At 37.3% G+C, this 18,914-nt stretch overlaps 2 protein-coding genes across 5 annotated transcripts in view; one reads left to right on the forward strand and one right to left on the reverse strand.

Moving 5' to 3' along the window:
* Nucleotides 1-18,914, forward strand: part of LOC133654187 (retinol-binding protein 2-like) — a 44,857-nt gene that overhangs the window by 10,720 nt on the left and 15,223 nt on the right. For 2 of the 3 annotated variants that reach the window (XM_062054297.1, XM_062054299.1), the window contains exon 1: nucleotides 10,922-11,044. The exons of the other annotated variant lie outside the window; for it this stretch is intronic. The gene's annotated coding sequence lies outside the window, so the exon portion shown is untranslated. Of the gene's footprint in view, nucleotides 1-10,921; nucleotides 11,045-18,914 lie in introns of those variants that run through there. 3 annotated transcript variants of the gene reach the window in all.
* lzic (leucine zipper and CTNNBIP1 domain containing) lies at nucleotides 708-11,009 on the reverse strand. 2 transcript variants are annotated; one of them, XM_062054301.1, is made up of 7 exons: nucleotides 10,804-11,009; nucleotides 10,206-10,318; nucleotides 10,003-10,138; nucleotides 6,494-6,592; nucleotides 6,316-6,411; nucleotides 2,311-2,386; nucleotides 708-2,236 (listed from the first exon to the last, which is right to left on the reverse strand). In XM_062054301.1, the coding sequence occupies exons 1-7, from the start codon at nucleotides 10,816-10,818 to the stop codon at nucleotides 2,181-2,183; spliced, it is 591 nt and encodes a 196-aa protein (XP_061910285.1). In that variant the 5' UTR covers nucleotides 10,819-11,009; the 3' UTR covers nucleotides 708-2,180. The 2 variants fall into 2 exon arrangements, with proteins under 2 accessions (XP_061910285.1, XP_061910286.1); XM_062054302.1 differs by having other exon boundaries at nucleotides 10,751-11,007.

The raw sequence follows: 18,914 nt of genomic DNA on the forward strand, positions 1-18,914 counted from the left end.
AAAAGGTGTGAGAACTGCTGCGCTGTAGAGTAACGAGTATGCGGCTGTTTTAGGAATCTGCTGCAATAATGTTAGTACGTTTACCATTTTACCATGAATTGATTAACGTGGACCCCGACTTAAACAAGTTGAAAAACGTATTCAGGTGTTACCATTTAGTGGTCAATTGTACGAAATATGTACTGTACTGTGCAATCTACTAATAAAAGCTTCAATCAATTAATCAATGAGCTGCACTCGTAGGGCCAGTTCTGGTGTAGACTGCATATTTACAGTATATCCTCCAGAGACCCACAGAATTGCATTGATTTTTCTTAAATGAAAAGTTGAACAATTGTGCGCAATCATGTTTTTGTTTTTTTTGCAATGTCCTTTACAGTGGATAAAAGTGTCTATGATGCCAACTGAAAAATCATATATTTTCTTTCCATTGCTTTGATAAGATAACATTTGTATTGCTACAAAACAAACAATTTACAATGTAAATCAGTTTATAGAACTACCTGACAATATTTTCTTCTGTATTAGCAATTAACTTTTTTTTGGGTCATTTTCTAATGACAAAACACAATAACTGACAACTTAATTAAAACTGAAATTACGTTGGCTATTTGGGATATTCGTGTGATTTAGCACTGGAGCTTTTATTATGAAAAGGTGTTTTGCTTTTGAAGAGGACATGGATCGCATGAAACATGAGGCTGAAATGGCTTAACGTTGACTTGCATCAAATAAAAGTAATGTTTTTATTATACAGTTTTGCATATAACAACACAATCAGCAACGGCATCATATAAATCAAATTTTAAGAGAGGGCCAGACACCACCAACTGTTTACAAAACATTCTGTCTAATGTACACTATCATAACATACTGCATGTACACCAGCTGCAGATGATGGATATTATATTAATACTACACTAATATTGCTGCTGTAGTGTAAAATACATTGATTATACAAAGAAGGAGAAGAGCCACACTGAAATAAAACATAAGAACAAAAACAAGGTCATAATTGTACCAGAATAAATTAAAAAATCCTACTTTTACAACAATAAAAAAAAGTCAAATTGGCAATTTAATGGAAATTGAAGGATGGATAGATGGAGTTGGAATATTGCAAGGATAAGTCGTGATGTGAGAATCAGGTAATTTTACGGGAGTTAAGTTTTCAATCATTTAAAAATTACTAAACATTAAAAACATATTTTTGATCATTAAAACATTTTAATTATATTTAAAACAAATGTAATATATTCTATTTCAGTTTTAAAAGATAATATGAGAAAGTTGTAATTTTAAGAGAAGGATTGTTGCATCCATAATTTATGAACAATGGATCAATTTTGATATTCTGAGAAAAAAAGTATAAATAATAGAATTATTTAGAAAATAAAGTAATTCATTATGTGAGTAAAGAGAATAAAATCAAAATAGTCAGAAAAATATTATTGACTTGAGAACTAAGGAGTAAAATTACTTTACAAGAACAAAGTCAAAATGAGAAATATTCCGAATTTTATGAAAATGAAGTAATAATTCTACACACACAAAAAACAATTGTTTATTTATAATACAGACAATAGTAGTGAAAACCGTAAGAACGAAGTTGTTAGTTGAATTCTAAATAGAAAGATTAAAGTCAGTTATTAAATCATATTATTATGATGTGACGTTCATTTTAGGCTTAAAGTCAGAATACTGCATAAAAAAGTTGCAATTCCTTCTTCAAACGTGTAATGTTAGATAAGTGTTATTACAAGAAAAATACATATTAGGGTGAAGATGAGGTCTGTTAGAAATGTTGTAAAGTTATACTTTGACAATGAAATATCTCTGGTGTTATGTGGAAATTCACATTGCTATTGAAATATGTTTTTCCTTTGATTTTGACTCTCTGTTCCTTTTCAGTGTGGCCTTGTATGTAAACTACATCCCTGTAAACTACATTCAAAACAATAGCACACATTCAACATGCATAAAAACATGAAGCAAAGCAATAAAAATACAGCATAATAACAGCACATCTATTTTTTTTACATTCTTGTAGCAAGAAGACTACACAGTTTAAAACACTGAGATACTGTACACATTATGTATCCAGAATGCTGTTAAAAAGCATCACATTATTTACAATAAAACCACCTGCTGTGTCCTCTCTCTGTGTACGTAATTGTTTGTTATACTTTGGTTTTCACACCACAACTTGCTAAAGCCAATATTTTATCTTCGGAGCCTAGAAAAGGTAGAAAGAATGGAGGACGGTTATTAATATGTGCTTCTGCAAGTACAGTAAATGTGCTGACTCACCTGTCGACACTTTTTCAAATTGGCTCAAAGTAGCTGTCGTGTTTTCTGCAAGGAAAGTCTCGTCCTCTGTTGTTAGCTGTCAGAACAAACACTTATTTCAAACACACGTGATGAATCACATCATCTTATCTAGTCGTCACTGATAAACCAGAAACTACCACACAAACAAGCTAATAAAAGGTGTCATCATATATGTATATATATATATGTATATATGTATATTAATGTGAGTGTGTTTATTAACATACAGTATATGTATGTGTATACATGTAAAAAAATATATATGTGTCAGAATAATTGTATCTAAGTTATCACAAAACTGTGTTACATTGAGTTCAGCTCGCCCTGCTAGAGGACAAAAGCTGTCTTTGATCCTACCAAGCAAAAGGCTTGTAAAATTCCACTGTGTAAGATGGGGAGCGACATGAGGGTGTCGGTTTCTTTGATGTATTGTAATCCACAGGAAGATTTTGTCTTTATCCGAGATCGACAAAGCGGAGAGGAGGCAGGGCCTGACGTCCCTCCAGGTACCTTTTCTTAGAACTGTTTTACGACCTTTTCTTTGACCTGTTTTGTAACCAAAGGCAGTGACTGTTTACGACCCCCCTCCCTTAGAAACAGCTGTTGCCATGTAAACAGGGAAAGTCCAAATAAAAGAGGAGGCGTACAATCTTTCGTCTACGCGTTTCTCCTCATTGAGCCAAATTTAATTATGTCTCTGTTTGATTCCTTGCTTCTTGTCTTGTTTAATAGATGTCATCAGTGTTTGAACCTGACAATATGTGTGTGTCTGTGTACCGTATTTCCTTGAATTGGCGCCGGGAATATAGTATTCGCCTGCCTAGAATTACAGCCGGGTCAAACTCGTTTCGCAAAATAATTAGCGCATGCTTGGCACTTCCGCCGGGTCAAATATGAGTCATTAAATGACTCCCGCCTCCAGGTGGTAGAGGGCGCTAGTGATCCTTCTTGCGACTACCAGTACTGCAGGAGACAGGTACTGCAGAAGAAGACAACAAGCAGCAAGCATGCAGCAATTGTTTGCTTGCACTTTTAACATGGAGGATTACATATCTAAAATAAAACCGTTTTCTAAACTGGACTTTCAATCGAAGCAGGAGGTAATAATTAGAGGAATATCTCCAGAGACTTTTAAAATTGAAGAAAGATGAGAAAGACTGCCTTTGATCAGAAGCAGCTGCACATGGACCCATCTACAAGTAAAGGTAAGATCATAATAACGTTTTTTTTATTAAATGTGTTTTTCATGATAAGGTATGCGCCGGAGTGAGAAGAGGTTTTAAAATAATTAGAGCATGCTTGCTCATTCCGCATGGTTTTGGTAACCGCAGGAGTGAGAAGAGGTTTTAAATTAATTAGCGCCCCTGCGGCTATTCAAGGAAATACGGTATATATACTACATGTATATATTTTAGTTTTGCATGTATTTTTGTATTGTGTTTTCCTTCCACCCCCTTTCTTTATTTATTCTGCTTCTTTCTATCTCCTCCTGCTCCAGTCCAGCAGCTCCAAACACTAAATATATCCAAACATTTCATAAAGTCAAATACAAATTAGGCAAGAAGTATCCCACACTTCTCCTTTGTAAAGTAAATCTGTACAGCATATCTACATTTACAGATCTATATCTACATGAATAATATGATTTGCCTAAAGCGAGGTGGCGACTTGTCCAGGGTGTACCCCGCCTTCCGCCCGATTGTAGCTGAGATAGGCTCCAGCGCCCCCCGCGACCCCAAAGGGAATAAGCGGTAGAAAATGGATGGATGGATGGACTGGACAGGACAGATTTAAAAAAAAAAAAAAAAGATCAACTTAGGACATCCCACAGGCCAAATTGTGGACCCTGGCGGACTGGATCCCTTATTTGGGAACATTGCTTTAGACTTGAAATAAAATTGTTACCAAGTTTTAAACAAATAAATGATGTGCATCAAATTAGGAAAAAATCCTGAATTAGGTTCTGACAATAATATTGCATATGTGTCAAAATATTCCAGTCTTTTTCAAAGTTATATTCAACTATCAAGCAATTAATTTACTCGCTGCAATAAATATTGATTAATCAAAATTCAATGGCGCGATTGCTCTGATTTTAAAAACTAATTTTTAAAGCTTTTTTGAAAAACAGAATCTAGAAGGGTCTTTGGCAACACTGATCCTTCCTGCTATGTTTTCTTATACTCTGGCAGACTAGGTGCTAGTGGTGGGTAGTAATCAATGTTCCCTCTAGTGTTTTATGTGTGTGAGCAAACGAAAAAACTCCCTGAGCATTCAGTGGAGCACATGTGAGCAACATCCGACGTGCGCATTTTGGCCATAGCAGCATCGCATCTGTCCCAAACCTGAATTCATAACAAGTTCAATGTTTTATTATAATAATCAACTGACAGCAGTCATTTTCATGAGATTATTTTCTAATACAGGTGATTTGGCCCTCTTACAATGAAAACAACAACAAAATATTATTTTTCATGAGGTGTGTACTAGTATTGAATGTCTGTGTGGGGTTCCTACTTTGGAAAGAATGTGTACCCTTTTCATTGATCACATTTAGTTCCCCTTAAAACATTCTCATGTTGCACAATGAGATGTAAGCATGGGATAAAGTGTACATTCTGGTAACCGTTGTCTGTAAAATATATATTTTTATGAGCATTTATGTAATCTAGTAACAACATTTCATGATTGTTATCCATAAATTAACATTCTTAATCAGTGACAGTAGAATAAGCACACATCTGATAGGAGTCCAGGTGTAAAGACTTGGGATTTACACTTTATGTGTAGTGTTGGAGGTGTCCGACTTTTTGTGTGGCCTTAAACACATCACTGGTTAAGTGCCATGAGTGCGTGTGTTGGCGCAAGTAAGCGGCTCCTATTAATAAGACAGATGACGAAGAGTTGGTTTTGGCCTGGTGTGTACAGCAGAAAATTACCCTTTTTTCTAGATAGAAGTTTTTTACTAATGTTTTTGGTGTGGTTACGGCCAAATATCAACAGTTTTGCTCGATAAAGTGGTCGATGGAATTCCTGTCCTCTTTAAAGAGGAGTTGACTATCATTGTTGCTGCTTGTTGTCACCTGTCACTCACAGAGTTGCATTGCAAAATCCTACTAAACGAAATAAATGGTTATGTGTTTATTTTGTTTATAGATCAGATTGGATTTTATTTTGTGCACGGCATAGATTGGTTGTGCACAGAGGACGCGTGAGCAGCGCGCAATTGCACAGGCGCGCACCTTAGAGAAAATGGTGGTAGAAATGCGCTACATTTACTCAGTTGTATTTCCTTAGGTAACATTTTGGATAAACTGTACTTGTCAGAGTAGTTTTAATGCAACGTACTTTTTACTTTTACGTGAGTATTTTTTGAGAAAGAAAAGCTACTTTGAGTTTCGATTTTGACCACTATATTTATTTATTATACATCCTATATTTATTTATAATTCATGCTTGCAAAGACATATTCATTTGATTTCTTGTCACATGACTCTGTCTCACCAATCCAACGTTAAGCACGAATAACATTTGACTAGTTCACCAATCAAACGGAGCCTGTAAGTCACATGATCGAACTCATACTACACACAGTAAAAAGTGAAATGATGTTAGACGAGGCTGCACAATTCTTCAATAATTACTTACAAACTACTAAAGAGAACATTTATATCATGCGCTGTCATCTGTGTCAGTAGAAATGTTCACATTTCAGCCTACTTCCAACTAGGGAACACATGTTGCAGTAATTTTTAGATGTTTTTTAATCTTTTAGCTGCATTTATGCTAACATTAGCTCTGATACAACATCATAAGTGACTGTAAAATGTGCATCTTTTGTAGTACATGCTTAGTAGTGTCTTTTACATGTAAACAAACACACACTAATTCTTCAGTATTAAAAAATATGTCTACATAAGAGATATTAATGCTGTGTCAACAGAGACATTATTGAAGACAGTATCTCATTCCCATCCAACACACCTTCTCTCCCAGCTTTCTCAGCGCTGTGAGAACCTCCATCTTCTGCTGCGTGTACACGCCCTTAGACAGCTTCCCCACCATGACGTCTCGGTCCATCTGTGCAGAATGACACACGGCAGGTTGGGAGAGAAAGGCGAGCAAGGAGCGGTGCTAAACAAAAAAAACATGTCCTTCAAACCTCTGCCAGTCTGGTTCTGAGCTGTCCTGGCTGCTTCTTAGCAAACAGTCGGATCACCTCTGGAGTCTTGAAGGCTTGACTGATGGCAGCTTGGATCGCCTGAAGAGAACAACATTGTTAATCAGAACATCATTGGATAAAAATATATGGGGTGCACTACTTGCTGCAACCAGCAGAGGCGCTGTGGATTCAGCCTCAACTAGCCTGCTGTCTGATACAGTAGATTCCCGCTACAACATCCATAAAAAGTAGGGATGTCCGATAATGGCTTTTTGCCGATACCCGATATTCCGATATTGTCCAACTCTTAATTACCGATACCTATATCAACCGATACCGCTATATATACAGTCGTGGAATTAACACATTATTATGCCTAATTTGGACAACCAGGTATGGTGAAGATAAGGCCCTTTTTTTAAAAATGAATACAATAAAATAAGATAAATAAATTAAAAACATTTTTTTGAATAAAAAAGAAAGTAAAACAATATAAAAACAGTTACATAGAAACTAGTAATGAATGAAAATGAGTAAAATTAACTGTTAAAGGTTAGTACTATTAGTGGACCAGCAGCACTCACAATCATGTGTGCTTACGGACTGTATCCCTTGCAGACTGTATTGTTATATATTGATATATAATGTAGGAACTAGAATATTAATAACAGAAAGAAACAACCCTTTTGTGTGAATGAGTGTAAATGGGGGAGGGAGGTTTTTTGGGTTGGTGTACTAATTGTAAGTGTATCTTGTGTTTTTTATGTTGATTTAATAAAAAATAAATGTAAAAAAACAAAAACGATACTGATAATTTAAAAAACGATACCGATAATTTCCGATATTACATTTTAAAGCATTTATCGGCCGATATTAACGGACATCTCTGATAAAAAGCCCTAAAAATTTCTATTTTGGATAATTTAAACCCTATAATTAGTTTTACAGTTATTAAAACATGTTTGAAATTCAGTTTTACACATTTAATAATTACAGGCATACAGTATACAGAATGTACTTCCAAAATGTGCAGTTAGACAACAAGTCTTGTCAAACATCTTCCTGCAGGAAAATGTTGAGCAGTTTGACTTGTAAGACAGCGCCCTCTGCTAGAAGCATACTGTAGCTACAGCGCAATCAAACCATTCTATTTAAGTCCATTTTTTTAAGTCTATTATTTTATTTGTATTACTTGTTTTCATTTGTTTTGCTTTTGTATTTTTTTCTTAATCCTGGTGGCTTAAGGAGTGAAGATATTTTGTTACAAAAGTAACATTTAAAATGTTTGTAACTTAAAACTAATTCCATACAATGTAAAGATGACACATTAGTGCATGGGGATCTACTGGACACAAAACTCTTAACTTGTAAATCAAAATGATTCATGAAACAAAGTTATTGCTATGAATTACACTATTTATTAGTATTTTAATCTAAAATAAAAAATTATATTCAAAGGAAAGAAAACAATTTGGTACAGATACTGCATGTTTTTACCTCACAGTATAGAGCTGTTTTTCTTATCTATCACAAATGCTGTCAAACATTAACTAAAACACTGTTATGTAACTTACATACAGAAACTGTATATACAGTAGATGTCTGTAAGTCTTTTTTTTTTGTTTTTTTTGTTACAAAAACATATTTATGTGCCCTGAAAAGCACCTAATTAACAAAATGTATAATAATATAACTTAATTTAAAAACATATTAATTTTAATCCCCAAGGCAACATTTACTAACAATATCCATCTATCCATTTCCATCGCATGTCCCTTTTGGGGTCACAGGGGGCTGGAGCCTACCCCATCTGCACTTAGGGTACAACCTGGACAAGTCGCCACCTTATTGCAGGGCCGCACAGTTAGACAGAATTATTAATTATGATAATTGGATCCTTTTAGTTTTGCATTTTGTTCGACACAAAGTGATTAGATGCTACTTTCACCCGCTTAAAACAATGAAATCCGATAATAATTCACCATCTACAATATAGTACTATGTACTCAACTGTATGTAGTGAGTCATTATAAATATAAGTATAGAGACCTTTTATTTATTGATTTAAAAAAATGCTATAAAACATGAGCATTTTTTGCCAATATTTTTCTTAAAATTTGTACGAATAATTAATATTTTTTTCATTAATTAAATTATTGTGTAGGACACAGTTATTTTTATTTGCTTTAAAAATAAAAGTATAGTAAGTACAAAAAGTGAGTATCTACTTACTAAAATGTATCTGAAAAAGTATATCAGGATTTTAATAATGCAATGAAAATGCTGGATATAAAAAAATAATTATTTTTATTACACATGAAATGGAACGGAACTTTATTCCTTATGCATCGGTCGGTGACGTCTCTGCGCCGCGACGTGTCTAGATGCAAGAGGTTCCTCTGCTGGCCCCACTATGGACTGGACTCTCACATTATCAACCGTAGCCACTCTGCATCCATTGCACCGGTCGCCCGGAGAAGGGGTTCCCACATCTGCGGTCCCCTCCGAGGTTTCTCACTGCGCCCAATGGGTTAAGTTTTTTCTTGCCCTTACGTGGGATCTGAGCCTAGGATGTCGTTTTGGCTTGTGCAGCCCTTTGAGACACTTGGGCTATATAAATAAACTTTGAGTGATTGATATTGTCAATGTTATTGTCATTGCACTTAAAAAGTACAACATTTCACTATTTGTTCCACTCCTTTTTATTTATTATTAGAGATGTCCGATATTATCGGCCGATAAATGCTTTAAAATGTAATATCGGAAATCATCGGTATTGTTTTTTTAAATTTATTTTTATTAAATCAACATAAAAAACACAAGATACACTTACAATTAGTGCACCAACCCAAAAAACCTCCCTCCCCCATTTACACTCATTCACACAAAAGGGTTGTTTCTTTCTGTTATTAATATTCTGGTTCCTACATTATATATCAATATATATCAATACAGTCTGCAAGGGATACAGTCCGTAAGCACACATGATTGTGCGTGCTGCTGGTCCACTAATAGTACAAACCTTTAACAGTTAATTTTACTCATTTTCATTAATTACTAGTTTCTATGTAACTGTTTTTATATTGTTTTACTTTCTTTTTTATTCAAGAAAATGTTTTTAATTTATTTATCTTATTTTATTCATTTTTTTAAAAAGGACCTTATCTTCACCATACCTGGTTGTCCAAATTAGGCATAATAATGTGTTGATTCCACGACAGTATACATCGGTATCGGTAATTAAGAGTAGGACAATATCGGAATATCGGCAAAAAAGCCATTATCGGACATCCCTATTTATTATACATATTGTAATTTATGTGACTACTGATATTACTCTGGAATGGATTTTTAGTTATATCCTGTGACCAATACATGAATTTTAATTGACAAAAATCAGTCATATGTTATTGGTGTATGATTTGACTCCACTGATCCATTCTGCTTCTTCTTCTTTGTTGTCCAACAACCTCAAGTCACAAGATGCATGCATGTTGTTGTTCTCCTACCAGCTGCATTCCACTCAGCTCATCCACCAGAGTCATGTCTCCTGTCATGATCTTCTTCAGGGAGTCATTGAATTCACTCAGCTGCTCTAATGTCTCCTTCTTTGTCTCCTCATATTCTTCCTCGTCCAGCTCTTCTCTGCAAAGATGCACACATGTAAAGTGCAAGCACGGTCTGCAGGTTGAAAGTGCTCTGCGTGCATCACCTGCATTCTTCCAAGTCCTGAAGCTGCTGCATCAGTCTGTCAAGTTGCTCCTCCATATTTTGTCTCAACTTGCTCGTTTCTGACTTTCCTCGTGAAGCCATCCTCGGTTGAATCTGTTGCGGAACAATATCAAGCTTCAAGCGGGCATGCAACGGGAACTACAGCTAGGACTTAGTAGTGAAGTGAAGTGAATTATATTTATATAGCGCTTTTCTCTAGTGACTCAAAGCGCTTTTACATAGTGAAACCCAATATCTAGTTACATTTAAACCAGTGTGGGTGGCACTGGGCGCAGGTGGGTAAAGTGTCTTGCCCAAGGACACAACGGCAGTGACTAGGATGGCAGAAGCGGGGATCGAACCTGGAACCCTCAAGTTGCTGGCACGGCCGCTCTACCAACCGAGCAATACCATAGTTACACGTTAAATGAGAAAGGCTTACAACAATAATGATATAATGTATCATGACACTCGTTTCATTTTATTTGGTAAATCTGACATTTCAGCAAAGCCACTTAGCTAGCATGCTAAAGGAAAAGAGCTCACCAGGACTGTTTGTAAACAAGTTGGATCAGTAACGCAGTAAGTCAAATATTCACATCCACTTCCCGCATGTGCAGCAAATACACGACAAAAAAAAACCCGACAGAAACCTAACAGAACCACAACCTCTCGAAGCGGTTTAAGCTATTTTGAAGCTATACCGCCGTTTGTGTTGTTTGCGTTCGTGAATGCAGCTCAACGATGCGGGCGCGGTTCGCGTCTTCTTCCTGATTAACTCAACCAATCAGATTGCTCAGGTTACGTCATCACCGGAAGTGAAGTACCGACCAAGGACTGGTAACGTTATTAACTACTTCTTCAACCTTTTTATAGTACTAGTCAAATATATATCATCCGAGTATTTTCTCTTGGTCTATATTTAATCAATGTGTATGTGTTCTCTCAGAGGGAGTTAAACCTCGCCATCTTTGGTTAGAAACACAGCGAATCACTGTTTAACATCGCTACTAAAAGCACCTGACGACCTAGCACACCATATTATATTTCATATTTCATTTCATTTCAAGAACCAGATAGAGGTCTGCTGCTTGTGGGTTCTTTTTTTGTAAACGCAATTTCAATATTGCTCCTTCTCATGCGGGTTGCGGCTGAGCTGAAGCCTATCCCAGTAAACTTTGGGTTAGATCGAGGTGCATACACCATGGACTGCTCGCCAGTCTTTTTGATTGATTGAAACTTTTATTAGTAGATTGCACAGTTCAGTACATATACCGTACAATTGACCACTAAATGGTAACACCCGAATACGTTTTTCAACTTGTTGGGGTCCACGCAAATCAATTCATGGTACAAATATATACTATCATCATAATTCAGTCATCACACAAGTTAACCATCAGAGTATATGCATTGAATTATTTACATTATTTACAATCCGGGGTGTGGGATGAGGAGGGTTTGGTTGATAACAGCACTTCAGTCATCAACAATTGCATCATCAGAGAAATGGACATTGAAACAGTGTAGGTCTGACTTGGTAGGGTATGTACAGCGAGCAGAGAACATAGTGAGTTCAGATAGCATAAGAACAAGTATATACAAACCCCGTTTCCATATGAGTTGGGAAATTGTGTTAGATGTAAATATAAACGGAATACAATGATTTGCAAATCCTTTTCAACCCATATTCAATTGAATGCACTACAAAGACAAGATATTTAATGTTCAATCTCATGAACTTTATTTATTTTTTGCAAATAATAATTAACTTAGAATTTCATGGCTGCAACATGTGCCAAAGTAGTTGGGAAAGGGCATATTCACCACTGTGTTACATGGCCTTTCCTTTTAACAACACTCAGTAAACGTTTGGGAACTGAGGAGACACATTTTTTAAGCTTCTCAGGTGGAATTCTTTCCCATTCTTGCTTGATGTACAGCTTAAGTTGTTCAACAGTCCGGGGGTCTCCGTTGTGGTATTTTAGGCTTCATAATGCGCCACACATTTTCAATGGGAGACAGGTCTGGACTACAGGCAGGCCAGTCTAGTACCCGCACTCTTTTACTATGAAGCCACGTTGATGTAACATGTGGCTTGGCATTGTCTTGCTGAAATAAGCAGGGGCGTCCATGGTAACGTTGCTTGGATGGCAACATATGTTGCTCCAAAACCTGTATGTACCTTTCAGCATTAATGGAGCCTTCACAGATGTGTAAGTTACCCATGTCTTGGGCACTAATACACCCCCATACCATCACAGATGCTGGCTTTTCAACTTTGCACTTATAACAATCCGGATGGTTCTTTTCCTCTTTGGTCCGGAGGACACGACGTCCACAGTTTCCAAAAACAATTTGAAATGTGGACTCGTCAGACCACAAAACACTTTTCCACTTTGTATCTGTCCATCTTAGATGAGCTCAGGCCCAGCGAAGCCGACGGCGTTTCTGGGTGTTGTTGATAAACGGTTTTTGCCTTGCATAGGAGAGTTTTAACTTGCACTTACAGATGTAGCAACCAACTGTAGTTACTGACAGTGGGTTTCTGAAGTGTTCCTGAGCCCATGTGGTGATATCCTTTACACACCGATGTCGCTTTTTGATGCAATACAGCCTGAGGGATCAAAGGTCACGGGCTTAGCTGCTTACGTGAAGTGATTTCTCCAGATTCTCTGAACCCTTTGATGATATTACAGACCGTAGATGGTGAAATCCCTAAATTCCTTGCAATAGCTGGTTGAGAAAAGTTTTTCTTAAACTGTTCAACAATTTGCTCACGCATTTGTTGACAAAGTGGTGACCCTCGCCCCGTCCTTGTTTGTGAATGACTGAGCATTTCATAGAATCTACTTTTATACCCAATCATGGCACCCACCTGTTCCCAATTTGCCTATTCACTGGGATGTTCCAAATATGTGTTTGATGAGCATTCGTCAACTTTATCAGTATTTATTGCCACCTTTCCCAACTTCTTTGTCACATGTTGCTGGCATGAAATTCTAAAGTTAATGATTATTTGCAAAAAAAAAAAGTTTATCAGTTTGAACATCAAATATGTTGTTTTTGTAGCATATTCAACTGAATATGGGTTGAAAATTATTTGCAAATCATTGTATTCCAATTATATTTACATCTAACACAATTTCCCAACTCATACGGAAACGGGGTTTGTACATTAGAAATACTTTTTGATTATTTACATTTGGTTATTTACATTCCGGGGAGGTGGGATGTGGAGGGGGGAGGGTGTTAGTCAAGGGTTGAAGTTGCCTGGAGGTGTTGTTTTAGTGCGGTTTTGAAGGAGGATAGAAATGCACTTTCTTTTACACCTGTTGGGAGTGCATTCCATATTGATGTGGCATAGAAGGAGAATGAGTTCAGACCTTTGTTAGATCGGAATCTGGGTTTAACGTGGTTTGTGGAACTCCCCCTGGTGTTGTGGTTATGGCGGTCATTTACGTTATGGAAGTAGTTTGACATGTACTTCGGTATCAGTGAGGTGTGGCGGATTTTATAGACTAGGCTCAGTGCAAGTTGTTTAACTCTGTCCTCCACCTTGAGCCAGCCCACTTTGGAGAAGTGGGTTGGAGTGAGGTGTGATCTGGGGTGGAGGTCTAAAAGTAACCTGACTAGCTTGTTCTGGGATGTTTAGAGTCTAGATTTGAGAGTTGAGGTGCTAGGGTACCAGGAGGTGCAAGCGTAATCGAAAAAGGGTTGAACGAGAATTCCCGCTAGAATCTTCAAGGTGCTTTTGTTGACCAGAGAGGAGATTCTGTAGAGAAATATCGTTCGTTGGTTGACCTTTCTGATTACCTTGGTTGCCATTTTATCACAGGAAAGATTAGCTTCTAGAATGGAACCTAGGTAGGTGACCTCATCTTTCCTGGTGATAACAATGTCACCCACTTTTATAGTAAAGTCAATGACTTTCTTGAGATTGATTTGGGACCCAAATAGGATGGATTCCGTTTTACCTAAGTCAATCACAGGCCAGGGCACTTACGATATAAACAAGGGGTGTCAAACTCATTTTAGATCGGGGGCCACATGGAGAAAAATCTACTCCCAAGTGGGCCGGACTGGTAAAATCACGACACGATAACTTAAAAATAAAGACAACTTCAGATGTTTTCTTTGTTTAAAAATAGAACAAGCACATTCTGAAAATGTACAAATCATACTGTTGTTGGGGTGTTTTTTTTTTACACTTACATGTTGCCGTTTATAGTATTCTATCTTTATTTGTCGTTATTTATACTTTCCGAATAAATGATGTGACAATGTTCATCAGTCAACTCATTGGTGTTCATTTTCAATACATCAAGATAAAAACATATCAAAATCAAATTACAGGATGCTATTTATGTAGTTTGCTCATTTTCTTCAAATGGTGTACTAACATCATCCATCCATCCATCCATGTTCTACCGCTTGTCTCTTTTTGGGGTCGCGGGGGGTGCTGGAGCCTATCTCAGCTGCATTCGGGCGGAAGGCGGGGTACACCCTGGACAAGTCGCCACCTCATCGCAGAGCCAACACAGATAGACAACAATCACACTCACATTCACACACTATGGCCAATTTAGTGTTGCCAATCAGCCTATCCCCAGGTGCATGTCTTTGGCGGTGGGAGGAAGCGGGGAGAACATGCAAACTCCACACAGAAAGATCCCGAGCCCGGGATTGAACTCAGGACTACTCAGGACCTTCGTACTCTGAGGCACATGCACTAACCCCTGTGCCACCGTGCTGCCCACTAACATCATGTGGTTTATTTTTTTTACATATATAGCATAATTTACAAAAATACAAAGAATTGCTATTGCGACATCTAGTGGGCACATGTAGAACAGCAGTTTCTTTCATTCAAAAATTTCGGCTCATTTTTATACTTAGCAAACTCATCCCGCGGGCCGGATAAAATCTGTTCGTATATTTGACACCCCTGATACAACAATCCACACTCACATTCACGCTAGTGGAAAATTTAGAGCCTCTTTTTAGTCCAACATGTACGATTTTGGGATGTGGGAGGAAGCATGATACCTGGAGAATCCCACACAGCATGCAAACTCCACAGGGAGATGTTCGGACCCTGATCACTGGACCAGCGATGGCTCCAGGATTTTTTCTCTCCCGGGGCTAAGGGGGGCTTTACCGATTCGTTGGGTGCGATGGAAATAATTAATTTTCATCACTTAAGTTCAGATTTTTTTAACAAAATCACTTATGATTCACAGCGCAAGCATGCTTGATATAAAAGTAGTATTAACTGAATTTGACCAAAGAATAGTCAATAAAATAGTTAAGCTTAACACAAGCAATAGTGACAAACTTGTTTCGTGTGCTAAATTATATGGAGCCAAAACACTGCCAGTAAGTTTTGGTATTGGAAATAAATGGCATCGTAGAGAAAGTTGTATTGGCACTGAAACAAGTTTGGGCATTGTAACATGTTGAATTAAACAAAAGAATACCAATTTTGAAATACAATATTTTTGGTGGACATTTTTTGTATCATGACATGTTTTTAAAGGCCAGTCTTCATATTTTTCCGGGGGGTTTTTTTCTTTAACGTTTCCTTTTTCACAATAACTTCTATTTTTTTACAGTTTGGCAGTTATTTGACATGAACGGCAGGTGCCTGTGGGAGTGGCTTACTACAAGTTTACTTGACTTGAGCTTGCAGATAAAACAGCGTAGATAAAGATAGGATTTCCAAGGAAGTCTTTTGATATGCGTTTGGAAAGATGAACCCGGTTGCGGGATTGACCACAGAAAGATGGACTCCCGGAGACGATTGGCTGCCACAAGGCTGTCCCATTTTGTGTGTGGCCTTTGTTGCGTTCGACCAGTCTTCCTTTCAAGGAATAAAACACACTGGTCAATCCCAAATTCTTTTGGATGACACATTGTATATGTTGAGTAAAAAGGACCCCAGAGACAGAATGATATAATACAAAGGTTTTTTAATAAAGCTTTAGGAGACCAGCCCTTACAACGTGACAATAGCATCATCAGGAAGAGGTCTACCGGTAAATCCAAACAAAAAGAGTCAGTTTATGTACAGCGAAAACAGCCCCTCTCGCCTAGAGAGGAGCACAGCTGCGTCTTCAAAACAGATAAGAACTTGCCAAAACAGCTCTGTGAGCCGACCAACAGAAGCCCTTCAGACAAAACAAAAAGTTTACTAGCGGACATAAGATAAAAGCAAGGAGATCACGAAAAGACACACTACATAGGAAAATATTAGCTGCTTTAAACAATGACTATGGGTTAAAAAAGAACACTTAAAAATATCTAATTCTCACACCTATTTTACGTGGCTCCCTTTCTATGAAGGAGGAAGTATGAATGAAGGCACGATTGTTTTGTAAATAGCTTCACATTTTTGGGACAAATCCCAAATACAACACAGCTCGTACCAATAGGTACTGCAAGAAAAGTTGGTTTTGCATAATGGGGCGCTAAAATGCTGGGGGGGCTCAACTGGGGCAAAACAGATTTCTGACTGGGCTATAGCCCCCCTAGCTCACATGTAGTGCCGTCCACACACTGGAGTGTTTATTTGTTTGAAATGGATCCCCATTAGTTGCTACACAGCAAAACACAAGTATCCCTGAGGAGTACCATCACACAAGACATCAAAACAAAAACTGAACAATACACTCAAGAACAAAGGATATGCATATAAAAGGCTTTACATAAAACAGTACTACAATACATCTATTAAAAACAGTTTTTATACTAAATAAAGAATACAAGTAATACAAAAAAACTGACATTAGTGTAGTATCTCTTTAAGCTTTAAGCCTTTCTTTGGCACGCATGAGCAAATAACGGCGCAATAATTACAGGTAAGGTAAGACAACACAAATGACTGTAAAACGTGTTTGATAAAATAATAATTTATAAAATAAACACATCTATCAATAACTGAAACAGTCCTGCCTAATTTTGGAGCCAATCTTGTTTATATGATAAGACCAATTAAATTAGTTATTAATGGGTATTTATGCTCCAAAGAAATGCCCTTCAAAGTGAGCAAGAGAGGCTGCACATTCTTTAATGTGTGTTTTAAGCACAACTTTATATATTTTGTTTTACTGTGGTTTAAAAAGGACTTATTAAGCAAGATTAACTTTTCTTACCTATTGGTACCTGTTATTGTGTATTTGGGATCTGCATGAGTCCTGAAAATTTGAAATTAAACCTTGGAGGCATTGCGGAGATTATAATAAAAAAAAATATTGCCTACCTTCATACTTAAGCCAAATAAGCAGTTTGGTTTGCACAACCTGTTTTTCGCACCAATTATGTCACCGTATTATCCATATTTGGTTTAAAATGAACCCAAACTGCTTTGCGCGTCTGCCAATGTAGTCCAACACTGTAGTCAATAAGCTCTTTCTTTTTCTCTATTCTCTTGTTGTGGGGCAGACTGGGTCGTACATGGACATGCATCTTCCACCGTAACCATTTCTAATACAAATTAGTATATAGTTCAAACTTAATCTGTCAGTAGACCTGCTATAGAAATGCTAAAACTACAATAAAAATGGTGGGGAAAAGACTTAGTCGAAGTGGAGCCAAATATGCAAGACCGCCTTTAAAACGGCACATCCTGAAGAGACGGTCAGAAAGCGGCTTGAAAAGCTCTGTAAAACATAATGCAATTTGACCAAAGAACCACCATTACATGTTATGTCATACGTGCCAACCTTGAGACCTCCAATAAAGGGGGTGGGGGCCTTGGCCGGGTGTGTGTGTGTGGGGGGGGGGGGGGGGGGGGGGGTGCGTGGTTAAGAAGAGAGTATATTTACAGCTAGAATTCACCAACTCAAGTATTTCATATATATATATATATATATATATATATATATATATATATATATATATATATACACACAAGTATTGAATTCTAGCTATATATATATATATATATATATATATGTATTTATTTATTTTATTATATATAAATAAAAGAAATACTTGAATTTTAGTGTTCATTTATTTACACATATACACACACAACACTCATCTACTCATTGTTGTACTTGAAAGTACAATGCTTTGTTAAGGGTTGAATTGTCCATCCTCTTTCTATTCTCTGTCACTATTTTTCTAACCATGTTGAACACCCTCTCTGATGATGCATTGCTGTGTGGCACGCACAAAAGTGCTTTCATCAAATGCACGATAGTGTGGAATCTTCCATCTCTCCCTAGCATGGCCCAAAACCGGTCAATCCTTGCTTCCTGGGGAAGATCTTCCCTGGCAAGCAATTGGTACTCCTGTACTTGTACCCGGAGGCTGGTCAGGTCCAATCGCAGCTGCGGCAGACTTTTTTGGGGGGGGCGTGGCCTCCAGCTCCGGCTGAATACCGGGAGTTTGTCGGGAGAAAATCTCTGTCGGGAGGTTGTCGGGAGAGGCGCTGAATATCGGGATTCTCCCGCTAAAAACGGGAGGGTTGGCAAGTATGTGTTATGTAGACCACAAGGAGGTGTTTTAAACGTAGAAAAAAAATCATAATTTCACCCATTACTGTCAACCCAACTGGACAGAGTCCCCTTCACATTGCCATTATTTAAAATACTTATATTACTTAAAGATTAGTGTAATGTAGTCAACTGCATGCATAGTTATAGATGCACTTTTTTTACCATCAAAAAAAGATCATTACCAAAAATAGAGAAGAGCAAAGGAC

The sequence above is a fragment of the Entelurus aequoreus genome, linkage group LG07 (genome assembly GCF_033978785.1).
Source record: "Entelurus aequoreus isolate RoL-2023_Sb linkage group LG07, RoL_Eaeq_v1.1, whole genome shotgun sequence".
NCBI lineage: Eukaryota > Metazoa > Chordata > Actinopteri > Syngnathiformes > Syngnathidae > Entelurus > Entelurus aequoreus.